Source organism: Anoplopoma fimbria, chromosome 24 (assembly GCF_027596085.1).
Source record: "Anoplopoma fimbria isolate UVic2021 breed Golden Eagle Sablefish chromosome 24, Afim_UVic_2022, whole genome shotgun sequence".
NCBI classification, from domain to species: Eukaryota; Metazoa; Chordata; class Actinopteri; order Perciformes; family Anoplopomatidae; genus Anoplopoma; species Anoplopoma fimbria.
In genome coordinates this window covers 24,425,791-24,442,334 of record NC_072472.1, presented here as the reverse complement: position 1 = coordinate 24,442,334, position 16,544 = coordinate 24,425,791, and the positions used below count along the sequence as shown (strand labels likewise).

Genomic DNA, 16,544 nt, shown 5'->3' with positions numbered 1-16,544 from the left:
CCCGAAAACATTTGTGTCATCATTATGTTTCTATTAACGTGGCCGACATTTGAATGATATTTGGAATAGGGGTGGTGTGAGAGGTACCAACACAGCAGGGTGCCTTTCTATTCATTACAATGTTTACCAAGTTAGTTTAGCATTATACTCTGCTATCTGGTATGCAACACTGCCAATCAAACTTCCATTTAATCGATGTCTCCACAGCGTTGCATGACAGGGGAGGATACTGTTGGAACTTGGATTCGGAATTTCCAGAAAAGCGTAAGAGGCTTCCATCATTATTGATCCACAATGATACAATCGGGCTCTAAATATTAAGTGTATCAGTTTTTTCTTGTAGGTTTTACTTTGGGTCCTCTGCAGTCTACCAAGTGTTTAGATTTAATAGTTGTAAACTGTGATATGTTCAGCAAATATTCCCTGATCCAGCTCTAATAGTACTAACCCAACACTAACCTTCTGAACTGTGAAGAGCTTTGCTAAAGCAACACGTTGCCTATTAATTAATATTAATAGTCCATCTTGTTAAAAAAGCTGCATTATTTTAAGCTTGGCGCTGAAACAGGAAGCAGCTCTTATTTAAATTCTGCACACATTTTGATGCTTTGCTTCCACTTTCTTTTTTCAGTGACTGCTGATTTCTTCCATCCTTATTTTTTGTCTCTCTCTGACCTTTTAATTGTCAGTCTGGCTCAACCTTTGTACAGCATTTTTGTTCTCAGTATTCAAAATAAACCCTTCATACAAAATGACAACTATTTGTAAAAGGGGACTTTTTACAACATGAAAGCATGAAGGACGATAAAAAATATAGAGTAGTGCTCTCAGACGTCTGACTGTACCTAATTAAACCTTTGAAAGGCAGTGTATGAACTGTCTATATAATCTTTTTTTCAAAAGTCTTTCATGCTTTTAGTTTGTAGAGATATATATATATATATATATATATATATATATATACACACACACACAAAAATATATTGTATTGTATAGTGTATAACAGTACAATGAGACTGAATGTCTGCATGAGTTTTTCATTTTGTGGATTATTTGAAGTTGTACAGTGCGTGCTAATTACTGAGGAACTGGACAAGAATCACTTCAGCATGTGTTGTTTAAGTGAAGAACTGATTGTGTCCATGTAGACACAATTTATGGAACGCACGCTGCCTCAGAGCTGGGCAGCAAGAAAGATGGCTCTATTTAAAAGAGCACTCCAGCCATAAAGTATTACGTATGCCAAAAATAAGAAGACTAGAGAAAGGAAATTAATAAAACTAACGCTGCAGTAACACATACAGATAAAAAGTAGTGGGCAGTCTCTTATTTTACTTTTTTATTTTGGGCATGTCTTAATTGAATTTCCTGTTAAACGGTTTCTTTCCCCAAGTACAGAATGGCTGTAACAATGATACCTGAGCAGCCAAGACTGATACATTACATTACATTACATTACAGTCATTTAGCAGAGGCTTTTCTCCAAAGCGACTTACAGTCAGTAGTATGTTACATATCATTCACCCATTCACACACTGATGACAGGCTACCATCAAGGTGCCACCATCAGACTCTAACTAACATTCATCATCCAGTCCACACCGATGGCCTTCAGGAGCAACTTGGGGTTAAGTGTCTTGCCCAAGGACACATCGACTGCCGAAGCCGGGTATCGAACCACCGACCCTCTGATTGGAGAACTACCTTGCTCTCCACTACGCCACAGCCGCCCCATACGCATGACAGGAAAAATGTCTGAACAACATTTCATGCCAATTCATTCAATAATTAATTTAGCCAAGGTTCCCAGACTTTTTAAAACCATAGTATGGGTGAAGACCCCAAAACCCTGGGCTCTACATTTCCCATACTGGAACTGGATTCTTTTTTGTTTTTTTTGTTTTGAGTGTTAAGACTACATTTTTTAAGTCTTTCAAACTCCACACCAGGAGTTTATAATTCAGGCTTTCTGTTACATTTTTGTCGTCTCCGAGTCAAAGCTCTGATAACCCGGGTGACATCACAATTAAGTCATCAGGGTTATTTCCTCAGACGTTGGTCTCCTCCCACAACCACACAAGATATTATACAACAGGATGAGAATCACTCAACATAACAAGTAAACTGACCTTTTAAAATGTAAAAGAAATTGTAGTAATAGTGTCCCTTCAACAAGATCATAGGGCATATTTTTTCTTTTAATTATAAGGCTTGGATTGAGATGATGAACTGAAGCCAGATTTGAAAATATGCTACAGAACATGAAGTGCTTTAGCTCACTTGTGTGGTGCATCAATTGATTCTCTAATACACAAAAACACATGGAAGATCAACACCCTTCACTAATAATTAAATTAATCACACATTATTCTGAACCTGCTTTCTACCAGTCACAGAAAGCTTGCCTACATTACTGTTAACTTTGTGTTAAAACATCGTGAAAGATGACACTGGTGTAGTTCCACAAACACACCTGGAGAACTTCCAGGAATTGAAGGCTGACTACAAAGACGAAGTGGCGTCCGCATTAATGACAGTAACAGAAACTCCCACAGCTGTAATATGAAAGTCTGTCATACATCAAATAAAGAGCTCATCACTGTGGATTCCAGAAGGCCGAGCGTCTTAACACTCCAGTCTCACAACACGGTTCATTCACACATTGCAAGTTGTTTCACATCTCTGAGGGGAACTACTCTGTTAAAGTGTTTACACGGCTTTCCTGTAAATGTTTTCTTTTTCTAAATGACTCATTAAAAAGGTGCTCAATATGAAAATCATAGCATATCTATTGCCTGCTCACAGCTGTCAACATGGCGACGGCTTAGCTGGTGGCTCCCAGTTCACGATGCAAACAGGCTAACAGTGCAAATAATTCTGAAAGTGCAAATAACGCTTAAAGTGCAAATAACGCTTAAAGTGCAAATAATGCTAACAGTGCAAATTACCCTAACAGTGCAAATGACTAACAGTGCAAATACGCTTACAGTGCTGACAGAGTTCACAGTGTACCTAAAAGGGTAACAGGAGATTAAGGTGCCACGCTTCTGCAAGGATGTAGTTTATCGGGACGGCGTTATCAGCTGTACGCGCCGCATGAGCGCAGTGCAGAGCAGCAGCAGTGAGCAAGCTAATGGGGCACGCTCACATGCACTAAAAGGCAAGCACGGCCGGCCCAGCCTTGTCAACAAAGAATAGGGAAGCTCTGATAACAACACACACAGAGACACAGAGAGAGCGAGAGAGAGAGAGAGAGAGAGAGAGAGAGAGAGAGAGAGAGAGGGATAGTGACTTCATTCTTTGCTCACTATATCTTCACATAAACAGAAGTTATTTGCTGCTGAATTAAATGCTGTGAATATGATATAGAGAGCCTTTAGGCTTGTTGACGCCAAAAACAAACAAAAAATGAAACTGACTTTCTGTTTTAAATATGGGCTACCTTTTAGTGCAATCATACTTTTAAAGGATGTACATCAAAGCATTAAACCATTCTAATGCCTCACCCCTCTTTGTCAAGGCCACGTTCTAATTTCAATTTCCATCCACTCTGAGTGCTTGGGCATTTGTATGCATGGCCACCCACACCCACACCCACACACACACTTTGGTTTGGCTGTATAAAAGAAAAGCACTTCCTGCAGATTGTGTGTAACTCCACAGCGATTTAGTGATCACAACCAATTGGTAGAACGAGCGGAAATAGAAAACTGTCCAAAAAAGAGACGCAGCACTGACCAGTGGAGGAGCAGAGACGCTGTCTGTTTATTCTCTGATTGTCAAGAGTCTAGCTGCTTCACATAATATGGGGTGGATGACGTCCAGGCCTCTGTTTTAAACTGTTTATGACATTTGCTAAAGACTTTAGTAAGAATAATATGCATAAACCTGCATTCACACACACACACACACACACACACAAGAATAATACACACACACACACACACAACACACACACACACACACACACACACACACACACACACACACACACACACACACACACACACACACACTTTTCCTCATTCAAGTGATTTCCCAGAAGGGCTAAAGGAGCTGCTGACATGTCCTCTTTTTCCAGGAGCTGGGTCGCAGCACCAGTATGATTACCAAAGCCCACGTGAAGAGGAGTTACAGACGTCAGCACGCTCAGCAACAAAGAGTGGGCAAGAGAAGCAGAAGTGATGCTGGAGTTGCTAATTTGCACCATGCAAACCAGTAAAGATGCAAACACAAGACTCAAAAGACAAAAAAAAAAAAACCTATACAGAAAAAACTGTTATTGGCACATTTCTGGGAACATTTTGTTGTTTTGTTTTTGTTGTTGCCATTTTCCTTACACATAACCAGACAAACCACAATTTTGCTGCAAGATTTAGCGATTGCACTGTAACAACAGGACAAAATGACAGGCAGCAACATGATCCTTGGTCGTAAGGATTGGAAAGGCCAGTACTGACACACGCCCGTCATACAGTGTGTCGCAGTCCCTTTACTGTAGTTTTGGCATTTAGCTCTCGTAAGGTTGCATGCAAAACATTATGTGAATGCACAAGAGGGGAAGTTGAACTGCTCAGCAACAACACACACAGTCTCCAGCCTATTCAGCAAAATTAAATCTAAATAACGGCCGGTGAAGGCAGTGAAACTGGTTTTCTCCTTGCTGAGCCGACACTTAACGGATTCAGTGCTTGAGATAGAGAGCAAAAGCGTTGAGTTATTCGTTGCATGTCGTTCATGGACTTGTTGTTTTGCCCCCCCAAAAAGGTGCATTGATGGAGAGTCAATCCATTTTGAAGTCATCCTTCAAGTAAATGCATGTATGCACATATTTGTTTAATTAGGTGTATTAAACAGATGAATATTAAATATATATTTCTTTTTTTTCTTGTTCTCTTCTGTTTGCATCTCTGGGTGTATAAAGTACAACAACAATAATAATAATAATAATAATAATAATAATAATAATAATAATAATAATAATAATAATAGCAAATACAGTTTGGAAATGTTCTGCATTTACTAATTCATGAGTTTATTGCAATAAAATTATAAATAAAAAAAGATATACACAGGATTCTCACGAATAGGCCAATGGGCCAGAAAGGGAAGCTGTGATCAGAGCACACATCCCTGTCTGTCACTGGCCTAATTCCTAGAAACTATTAGACATCATACATTGGGACCACTTTGGTCTCTTAAGATGTCCCCAGATTGTACAGCACTACAGGTAAATGTGAGGTTGTGTGAGGATACAGCAGCTCACCACAGGTGCATGACACAGATTAATGGCACATTATCAGCGTGCATTTCATTGCAGCTTCCAATTTCACGGTCCAAAGTGCGTTCTGTGTGTGTGTGTGTGTGTGTGTGTGTGTGTGTGTGTGTGTGAGTGTGTGTGTGAAGTGTGTGTGTGTGTGTGTGTGTGTGTGTGTGTGTGTGTGTGTGTGTGTGAGTGTGTGTGTGAAGTGTGTGTGTGTGTGTGTGTGTGTGTGTGTGTGTGTGTGTGTGAAGTGTGTGTGTGTGTGTGTGTGTGTGTGTGTGTGTGTGAAGTGTGTGTGTGTGTGTGTGTGTGTGTGTGTGTGAAGTGTGTGTGTGTGTGTGTGTGTGTGTGTGTGTGTGTGTGTGTGTGTGTGTGTGTGTGTGTGTGTGTGTGTGTGTGTGTGTGTGTGTGTGTGTGTGTGTGTGAAGTGTGTGTGTGTGTGTGTGTGTGTGTGTGTGTGTGAAGTGTGTGTGTGTGTGTGTGTGTGTGTGTGTGTGTGTGAAGTGTGTGTGTGTGTGTGTGTGTGTGTGTGTGTGAAGTGTGTGTGTGTGTGTGTGTGTGTGTGTGTGAAGTGTGTGTGTGTGTGTGAAGTGTGTGTGAAGTGTGTGTGTGTGTGTGTGTGTGTGTGTGTGTGTGTGTGTGTGTGTGTGTGTGTGTGTGTGTGTGTGTGTGTGTGTGTGTGTGTGTGTGTGTGTGTGTGTGTGTGTGAAGTGTGTGTGTGTGTGTGTGTGTGTGTGTGTGTGAGAAGTGTGTAAGTGTGTGTGTGTGTGTGTGTGTGTGTGTGTGTGTGTGTGTGTGTGAGTGTGTGTGCGTGTGTGTGTGTGTGTGTGTGTGTGTGTGTGTGTGTGTGTGTGTGTGTGTGTGTGTGTGTGTGTGAAGTCCCAATAAAAATCCAGCGCTACTGCAGAGGAGTGAATCCCTTCTTTGTTGTCCTCCGGAGAGACTCCCGGAACAACAATGAGCCTCGAACCAAACACAGACATGACATGCCTCTGATGGAAGGTGGTTGTTGGAGCTCTACTCACCCTAACCAGCTCTATGTCCGCGTCCGAGCCTCTCTGCAGCGGCGGCTCCGGTCCAGAGATCCGGAGGGACGTCCCGGTCCACTCACAGCCGAGGGACGCGTCCGTGAGACAGGAATCAGCTGCTGACCTGAGGAGGAGCGTCCCATGTGTCTCACCCTCTCTCCCGGAAGACAGACGGACCCGCAGACACCGGCAGCCCTCTGGATGTCTGCAGAGCGGCTGGATGACCGCACAGCTGGCTGTTGTTGCACCACTGCAATGTGCACCCGGCAGGAGGAGGAGAGGAAGAAGAAGCTGGTCACTCTCTCTCTCTCTCTCTCTCATTTATTGTCTCTCTCTCTCACACACACACTTTGAGAAACAAGCAGTGGATGCATTAAAGCCAACCTGCAGCTATAGCGCCCCTGCTGGCCACGTGTTTCTGTCATTTCCCCATTGAGACAATTCAATTGTGTAGTTGTATAGTATGTGTATTTATTGTCTGTGTAGTTGTATAGTATGTGTATTTATTGTCTGTGTAGTTGTATAGTATGTGTATTTATTGTCTGTGTAGTTGTATAGTATGTGTATTTATTGTCTGTGTAGTTGTATAGTATGTGTATTTATTGTCTGTGTAGTTGTATAGTATGTGTATTTATTGTCTGTGTAGTTGTATAGTATGTGTATTTATTGTCTGTGTAGTTGTATAGTATGTGTATTTATTGTCTGTGTAGTTGTATAGTATGTGTATTTATTGTCTGTGTAGTTGTATAGTATGTGTATTTATTGTCTGTGTAGTTGTATAGTATGTGTATTTATTGTCTGTGTAGTTGTATAGTATGTGTATTTATTGTCTGTGTAGTTGTATAGTATGTGTATTTATTGTCTGTGTAGTTGTATAGTATGTGTATTTATTGTCTGTGTAGTTGTATAGTATGTGTATTTATTGTCTGTGTAGTTGTATAGTATGTATATTGTCTGTGTAGTATGTATGTATTTATTGTCTGTGTCTGTGTAGTTGAGCTGCTGCAACACTTGAATTTCCCCCATGGGGATCAATAAAGGAATATAATAAAGGAATATAATAAAAATCAATTACATGACCTGGAGATCAGCTGCAGGTGACCTGTTATTTTCCTGTACTTCACTTTCACATACATTTACACCTCAGAGCTGCCCGGGAGATTGAGATAGGGAGAAATAAATGAGGCATTACGTTTATGATATTCTTTGTGAGAGCATTTTTTGTGATAGTACATATAACAATTTAAAGATCACTGATGGATGTGTTTCAAAACATATAAAAAAACATACTTTGCTTGGAATTATGATTTGTCTTACAATTCATTAAAAAAAAATCTTAAAATCACATCTACTCGTTTTCCCTCTGGATGTTTTAAGGTTCCACAATATAATGATGTAATAATATGTGTAACTATTGTATGTATGTTTAATGTTGGACGTTCAAACCTCTAAGTTAAATAAAGATAAACAGTATGGAATTTAAAGGTAGCACATAATCAGCATCTAAGTGTTGACAGTGCAACAGATGTATTTTGGTTACTTAACTAAAAAAGTCTGTGTTCAAACAAGAATTCTCATTAAATAAAAAGTAGTGCCATTTGTAATATTTCCTCTTAAAAAGGCAAACAAATCTCCATCATGTTGGGGGTTCCTTTGAAGTGGGGGTAAAATGGTCAGTAGCAATAACAAAATGATGTGCATTCTCACATAAACCACAAAAAAACTATAAATCAACGATACAAAAATCTAATTTCTTATTTTTTTACTTTTTTCATATACATATACGCAATGTCGAATCCCTATTTGATCATGTGACTATACGATACTATGATGTGTTTGTGTGTTCTTCATAACTGGTACCTAGCATGCACTGGGGCCCATCATAACTACTTAACGCCACTGCACATACATCATTCTGGACAGTGAAACTTATCGTCCGTGTGGGAATCTGAGATGTAAATATTTACTCCAGTCTCATGTTGCAGAGAGTCTCCCTGACATGTTTTGGCATTTGGAAGCAAAAGTCCAGACAGACACAGTTCTCCCCACTATTCAGAATCAGCAGAAGTCTAGAAAAGTGAGTGCTCCAGACCAGTTAATCTTCTGCTATGGAGTACAGTATATGGTTGACATCTTTAAGTAAACTATTTCTGAACGTACATCATCCTTTACTGTGTGTCCTTAACTTTACACATGACTTCTTGTCTCAGCTGTAAAACAGCAGTGATGGATCACTGAGAGGAGACACATGAAGACACAATAATCTAACATACTCTACAGCACGTAGAACTATTGGTGACATGTGAAAACATGAGCTCTATATTCGAGGATAAATATAAGTACTAATACGACACCATCAAAATACCCTGTTACAAGTTATATGCTTACATTGAAAATTATACTTAACCAAAGGTAAGTAATTTAGTATTTTATTTGGATTAAGTGGAGCTAACTTTTATAATGTTTTTTTTTATTTTGTAATAATGATAAGAATATAAATTATAATATTTACAAAGAAAATGCAGCAAATCCTCACGTTTGAGAAGAACCTTTAAATGTTTGGTGTTTTGGCATAAAAAATAATATCAAAACAGTTGCCAATACATCTTCTAATTGACCAACAACTAACTCAATATTAGTTCAATCTATCATCTAGCATCATATTTATAAGATCCTCATATGCTTTATATGTAGAGTCTTCTTACTTGTAAAGTAACTAGTAACTGCATTACAGTACAATTCAGAGCTGTGGCCTCCATCACCTCCATCACCGCCCCACACCCCTGTAGCTGCAACTCAGTCCTAAACAGCTAGCACCACCCCCCACCAAACACTTCATACTCTGTTTGCACTACCAACAAATGTTTACACTGCACTGTTTGCACAATTTTTAAATGCTGTACATAGTAGCGTTTTTTATTCCTTATTATATTTTTATCTTGTACATTGTTGTTATTATTATTACTATTATACACTGCTGCTGGCTAGCTGAGAGCTGCCAAACGGAATGACAATAAAAACCTCTTTATCTTATCTTATCTTTAAAATAAATACAGTATGTGTGTGGAAGTATAAAGTAGTATACAGGTACTTCATACAGTACTTGAGTTAATGTACATTCAGCACTGGATTTGACCTACAGTCACTGTAAACACTGCATAATGCATTAGACAGTAGTTATAGTGAGGCTGCAGCCTCTGAGAGGAGGCAACTTTCCCTTCCTGAAGCAGCCAAGGGGGACATTCATTTCAAGTTTATCTAGTTTCTTGGCAACAGTTTCATCCTCACGGCAATGCTGGCTGACACCGCAGGATAACCGCAGGATAAGAGGGCAGGATGTCCTTCCGCACAACCAACCCTAAATTTGGAGTATTTTTCTGTCTCAATGTACTTCTCTAGAAGTGTGTCCTCACAGAGGTCGCTGCACAGCGAGCAGCTCTGCTTCCTGTCATGAGAGCCATAGTTTAATCCAGCCGATGTGGGACTCCTGCTTTGTGTTAGAGCTTTATTCTGTTTGGACAGCAGTGAAGATTTGAATGATAACTCATTTTCAACGTATATTTTACAAAGGTAAACAACTCTTAATCAATAGAAGCAGTAGACTGTTTCAGATAAAACAGAGAAATGTGTGTGTGTGTGTGTGTGTGTGTGTGTGTGTGTGTGTGTGTGTGTGTGTGTGTGTGTGTGTGAGTCATCTTTAAAGAAAGCCACCAGGGTCTTGTTATTTCACCTGTACAAAAAACAGGAGTGTTAAGGTATTTCATCGATTCTTTTCTGTCTTTCACCTCGGTATAAGTATAGAAAGAAGTACTCACCAAACAATCCTGATCACAGGCCCTTTCCATGCTTTGTGCTTTTAGGAGCACCACTGTCCTGATATGTTGCTGTGACTTTAGCAGGGCCAATGCAATCAGAGGCTGCCTGGCCGAATTATTACAAGCAAAAGTAGGCATAAAAACCCTACTCCATCCCAACACCTTCATCTCTCCATCATTGTGTTTATCAGCAGCCATGTGTGTGTGTGTGTGTGTGTGTGTGTGTGTGTGTGTCTTTGTGTTTTACTGGGACTCTGCCCCTGCTGACTTCCCTTCCATCCTGAATCCCTCTGAGACTCAGGGTGGAAATTACCGGGCTCATACTAATGAGATCCTCTTCCTTTTCCCCTGCAGCTCTCGGGATCCCACCTTCTCTCCATGAACTTCCCCCAGAGAGGGTGTGTGTCACCCTCACATGTGAGAGATCTGAGGAAAGCGTGAAGAAGTACCTCTGGCTACGTGGTATTTGGTCGTCAGACAGGCAGGTGTATACAGATAATTTGACCGCCCTGTCTGAGTGTGATGTCAGAGTGGACATTGTGAGCTAAAGACAGTAGCAGCGAACAGTCCTCCAGTTTGTCTTTGTTACAAAACAAAACCAGTTCCCACTTCTTTTTCTTGAGAGGGATGGGTTACATATTAAACATCCTTATATGACCTTACAGCTTCAAACACACAGGCAAGGTGGTGTAACATCTCCCCCTGCTGGTTCAAAAGCATCAATGCACACACTGTTGTTTTTCTGATGAGTTAGTAAAAAGATCAGATGCATCATTCCCTGTACTGGTGTACTCTGTTTTAAATCTGTTTAAAACAAGTACATTCCCTGAAACTTTTTCATTCTGGAGTGTTAGACCACTGGCACTAGTTTGTTTTAGGTTCCGTAGTAATTATCTATGGTATTTAATTTGACTTCTGAATTGCAAACCTCTTGGACTAAAGGTATATCTCTTTTATCTTTTACATTCATGGAGCTTTGTGTGTTTTAATGGTTCGTATCTATTTAGTTGTTTGATTATCAGTGTAGTATTGTCCTAACAACGTTGGTTGTAATTGCAATAAAGTTAAGCAAATACAAACCCAGCTTTACTTATCAGAGATGTCTAAATCTCTGGTGTGGTCTGATGTCAGTGAAAGACAAACATGTGGAGCAGAAAGCATTAAAGATTTTGTTCTTATTTTCAGTTCTGTTTTCACCACTAAATGTTTGCAGGTCTGAGGTTACAATTGGATGCATTTGAATAAGTTGGGATCTTAATTGGAGCATTTTGTTGATGCAGTATTTTCCATACCAGTAAGTGATTTTTTTGATTGTATGACTAATTTGGAATTAATATAAATATCAGCTCATTGGTAGTTTGCATTTGGTCATTTAAACTCTTTTGAACAAGTAATATATGTTTATATTCATCTTTTTTTTCTTCTCTGTTCTAGTTTATGAGATCATTGATGTATGACATGCTACCGAATCAATTAAAAATATTTAATAAATTCTTGTCAAAAAAACCTCCTGAGTGATGTGTTTAAATCTTGCTTTTCTTTGTGATGTTTATTTAAGACGCCTGACAGACCTCAGTTAGATAGAAACATTGCTCTGTTGGGTTTCATTGTCTGGGATGTATCAGTGTAGTGCTCAGATCTTAAGGCTTCCGTTTGTTTTCTGATGTACACATTGTTTGCATCTATGCTCTTGTTGTGGATAGTTGCCGTTTTGCAAAAGCAAACTGTTTTCGTGTCAGTACCACCTATTCTCAAAACTAGGCCTTTTGTTTCCAACACTGCATCAATTTGTAAAACCCATTTTGACCAACATATTTGTACGATTGTTCTCACGCTTAAAAAAAATGCTCAGGTAGCTGCAGATATGGTACGTGCCCAGGTTTCGAGAAAGGATGACAAAACCCTTCAATGTAGTTTTTATTTGTCAAATGTTTTTTTGGGACCATTTTCCTGGTATTAATACAGTAAATAAAAAAAGAACACAACCTCTGAATAAATAACAAGATAAATTATCTTTATTTCCACATCTTTGTCATTTATAAAATTATGTGTCCACAATCAATATTAACAAGGCAATACAGAGAATCCTTTTTATTTTCTCAGAGGTGAACTCAGGCTCTAGAGACTGTTAACTTGTCTACACAGACAGAAAACGATGTTATACATATGAGGCTGATCACTCCTTCACTGTCAGTAAAGGTGGTTATTCTTTAACAGATGGTAGAGGACTTTAAGTGCCATCCTAGAGGAGATGTGGGACCCAAAACGGATTGTCTGGGTCTCCAGAGCCTGCATCCACACCAAGCCCTTCAATGTACAGTCATAAAACTTCATAATCCATCACTGCTTATCGCTCAGTGTAAACCAAACAAAGTTCATTCACAAATTCTTGAACATTCTCGCAGTGGATAACCATCACTGAAATGATCGGCGTCATCATCATTAATTAGCTTAAGCATGATTCTTGTCTATCTTAAACACGATAACGTCATATTCTTTTTTTTCCCCCTACAGTAAAAGACACAAAACCCCAGCAACTGTAAAAACCAAATGGGAAAAAAAATGAAATAACAACCTCTATATTCTATGAAACAATAACAAAAAAAGGAGATCCTTAGATACCATGTGCTCAAAGAAAAATGAAAAACAGTTTCTCGCAGGTCTGTGTGTTGTTGGTAAGTAGGTTTCATTGATGAAAGTTATCAAAAAATTAAATATTATATACTGTATAGGTTATTATTACAGTAACAAGGTGCCATGCGATCATATTCTCATCTTCTGTACAGAGTTGAGGATTCAGTAGTAAATAACGAGGCTATACAGACCTATAGTGCCTGGTGGCCAGAGTGCCAGCATGTTACAGAGCCATGGAGACCTGGGACGGAGACCAGTGGTCTGCTGGTCTGGACAGAGGTGCCACATTCACATGTTGGTGAAAGAAAAACGTAACGCAACAGCTGTTTAATGTCAAATGGAGACAGAATCAAGCCATTACTTATAGACAAAATCCGTCTTCTGGTATAAAATTAGAAGCAATATTCCACCCTTAAATCTTCTCACACTGACATCGGGAGTTCTTTCAATCTGGTGTTGTCTTTAGAGGGAACTTTCTCTCAGTTTGCTGGGTCAACTTCTACTTAAAGGGGACATATCATGTTAATCTCAAAGTTCATACTATACGTATTTTAGTCTTCTGCTAGAACATATTTAATGTTCAAAAAACAAAATTGTCTCATACTGTCCATCTGAATATAGCTGCATTCAACCTATGTCTGAACTGCTCCGTTTCAGTGCCTGTCTCTTTAAGATCCCCCTCCCGAAAAAGCCAAGTTTAATCTGATTGGCTTGAGAGAATAATATGGCACACCTTTGTAAAAGGTAGTTGTCAAGCCGTGGATGGAGATACTCTGATACATTCTGACGAGCCCGCATGTGACGTGTCATGGGGGGGGGACAATGTGATTGGCTTGTTGAATCACATGTCTTCTGATCGAGTCTTATTTCACAGTTTGTGTGTTGGCACTCCAGATACCCAATGTGTATGCAAAACCACTGAAAGAGTTTTTCATGATATGTCCCTTTTAAGTGAGTGATTTCCTACTGTACATTTCCAAAAATGACCCCAGAGAGCATGTGGAACTGGAAATATCTGCATTCGATGATGTCATGCCATCCAAGTTTGGCTAGTTATCCTCTGGAGTAAGAAGTAAAACGTCACCAGGCAACAAAATACATGAACACAACTATTTACAGTCTAATGACCAATCTGCTATTGCTCGAAAATGTTGGAAGTGTTTAAGGATGGATTTTCCTTTTAGATTCTAAACCAAGCTCTTCTATGTCACACTAGTGTGAAGGCAAGAAAAGGAAAGAAAAGATAGAAAGATCTGCACATTGTGTCAATAAAAAGGTGCCTTGAAGATTTTGTGGCTTTATCAAATTCCTTTGAATTGTTTTTGACCCAGCAGGATTATTTTTGTTTGAATATGACACTTTGTACCATGTGGACACAACGAGAGACCAGAGACACCACTGAACCCAGTCCACAGAGCCCCAGGGCCCAACACATAAACCCAGAATTAAGACTTAAAGACACAATCCAAACCCCGCAGGTTCATTCAGTCAAATACATTACTATTTAGTCATTATAAAACAATACGAAAGTGAGTCGCTGAAGCACAGAGAGCAGGAGGAGCTGAGGGAGCGCAAACGAAGCACAACATAAGAAGGGATTCCTATTAAACAGGCCTCTGACCAGGGGGACATTCAGAGTCTCTTAGACCTCAAACCAAGAACCTCATGTTGGGGTACATATAGAGTGAGAGTGGTGGTGGTCCTGGATGAGCCTAATTAAAGGCTCACAGGAACACATTCATGTCGACCACATATTCATTGTGGAGGTGCAGTGGGCTATATAAGGCATGGATGTTGAATGTGCTAAACGCGTAAATGATTCATGGCCAAGTGAGACTGACAGTCGAGCAGTTTACTTGCCAGAACTTACTTTAACTACATTGTGTGCGATTCGTCCACTATCAAGTCAAATCAGACAAATTAATTAAAGTAACACACACAAACACACAAACGTCAGCGCTGGTGCAGGGTACGGACTAACTGATTAAATCAAAAGGGTAGATCAACAAGAGGATGCTCCCAGATAATTATTATGTACAAAATGTCATGGAGCTTCTTCATCCTGCTCCGATCTTCCTTTAGTTTAGATGTTTGACAGCTAAAACTCCACAGCAGATGGACGTTAAAGTGAGGCTTAGCAGGACCAGCTGGGTGGACTGGCTGCGGACTACTCTACTAATATGCTGGTTCTGTTGCCGTTTGACATTTTTATTTTTATGTTTGCCAAGTCCGTGAGCTGACCTCAGCTCCTCGAATTCAAGGGGCAAAGGAAGCGGCCAAGCAGCATAAAGCTATTCACACCTTTGGGTGGAGCGGCATCTCCAACTCAAGAGCTCCTCCACAGAGAGCCGGAAAAAAGAGAGACAGAGAGAGCAAGACGGGCATCAAACTCCACCAACAGGAGAGTGAAGACGAGGGGCGATGAAGGAGCAGCGCTGTGGCAAACTGGCCATAGTTACAATTTGTGTTGTGCCGATGAGGCGGAGCTGCCTTGAACTCACTATCGGTAGTGTGGGTGGCAGAAGCCTGGGTGGTGCCTCCATGTTATGTGGATGTGGACACACACACGGACACGCACACACACAACTGTTTTCACCTTCCACATTATGCCGACGCTCTTCCTCTGCAGGTGTGGACACCGTTCTCTTCTCCACGGCAGGCCTCTCAATCTCTCTTTTGGTCTCTCTGCTAATTTATAATCTCCCTCCCAACCCCCCTTCGTTATTCTCAACCCCATTCCCCTGTCCTCCCTCTCCTTTTTACTGTACAGCCAAAAAAAAAAACAATGAGCAGAAATCTAATAAAAAAGAAAAGCAAGAGCCCTGGGCAGTTTTATCTTATTTTCTCCCTTCTTCTCTGCAGTTGTTTCTAGCTCTTGCATCTATTAAGACAGGGCCTGCATCTACCTGTTCTCACACACACACGCAGACCCACACACACACACACACACTGCTCATTTACTCACACACTCGTACAAAGCCATGCTCGCTGGAAAACATGCATGCGACTCTTTCTCGCGCACTCGCTCTCATGCGAGCCCTGCTCATTGCTAGTGGTGTGTTTTTTTGTGTTGTTTTTTTTTGGACATGCAGGATTCGGGAATGAGGACAGGGGGAGAGGAAAGGTCTCTAGCTCCTAAAGGGAAGAGGGTAGACATGTGTCTAAGTGTGCGAGTGTGTTGAGGGAGAGGTCTTAGTTCAGCTGCTGCCACCTCCTCCGGTATTTCTTATCCTCATCACCTGCGAGGGATTTAAAAACAAACACATCATTTTGAATACATAGTATAAAAGTGCGATCAGTCTTTAGCTCTTTCTACTAGAGAGTGAAGGGAGGAAGGAAGAGGTTGGAAATAAAGTACCTTTTCACAGAAGGTGAGATAAAAAGAGTTTAGGCTGAATTAGAAACGCAGGAGAGAAAAAAGATCAGAGAGAGACTCGTCAGTAAAATCAGACTTTTAACATCACAACATTCACCGAGTTAACATTTCAGACTCATGACACACAGATTTCTGTGGGTTTATTCGTTGGGAGAATAGAACCAAAGAGGCTCCACATACCTTCTAGATGGTTCCTGGAGATGTATTTCAGTGCCTCATCCAGGAGGATGACTGGGATGGAAATCTTCAGGACCACGATCCACTGGTACCAGCGCAGCGGGGTCACCTGGAAGATCAACTGTGGGGCGAAGGAGATTAAAAAAAAAAAAAAAAAAAAAAAAAAAAGAGTGAGAGACTCTTTCAGAAATGCTTCAGATGTTGGACAATGTAATGCAATGAAGCCTTTTCTGCAGTGGCCCTGATAGCTC

General features: G+C 40.3%; 1 protein-coding gene across 1 annotated transcript in view; it reads right to left on the bottom strand.

The window, feature by feature from the left end:
• Positions 1–12,099: 12,099 nt before the first annotated feature.
• atp2a3 (ATPase sarcoplasmic/endoplasmic reticulum Ca2+ transporting 3) overlaps positions 12,100–16,544 on the bottom strand; it is a 49,117-nt gene continuing 44,672 nt past the window's right edge. The window contains exons 20-21 of the mRNA XM_054626531.1: positions 16,297–16,414; positions 12,100–15,979 (exon numbers count right to left, since the gene is read on the bottom strand). Of these exons, the coding sequence (XP_054482506.1) occupies positions 15,933–15,979; positions 16,297–16,414 (165 nt within the window). The 3' untranslated portion in view covers positions 12,100–15,932. The remainder of the gene's footprint in view (positions 15,980–16,296; positions 16,415–16,544) is intronic.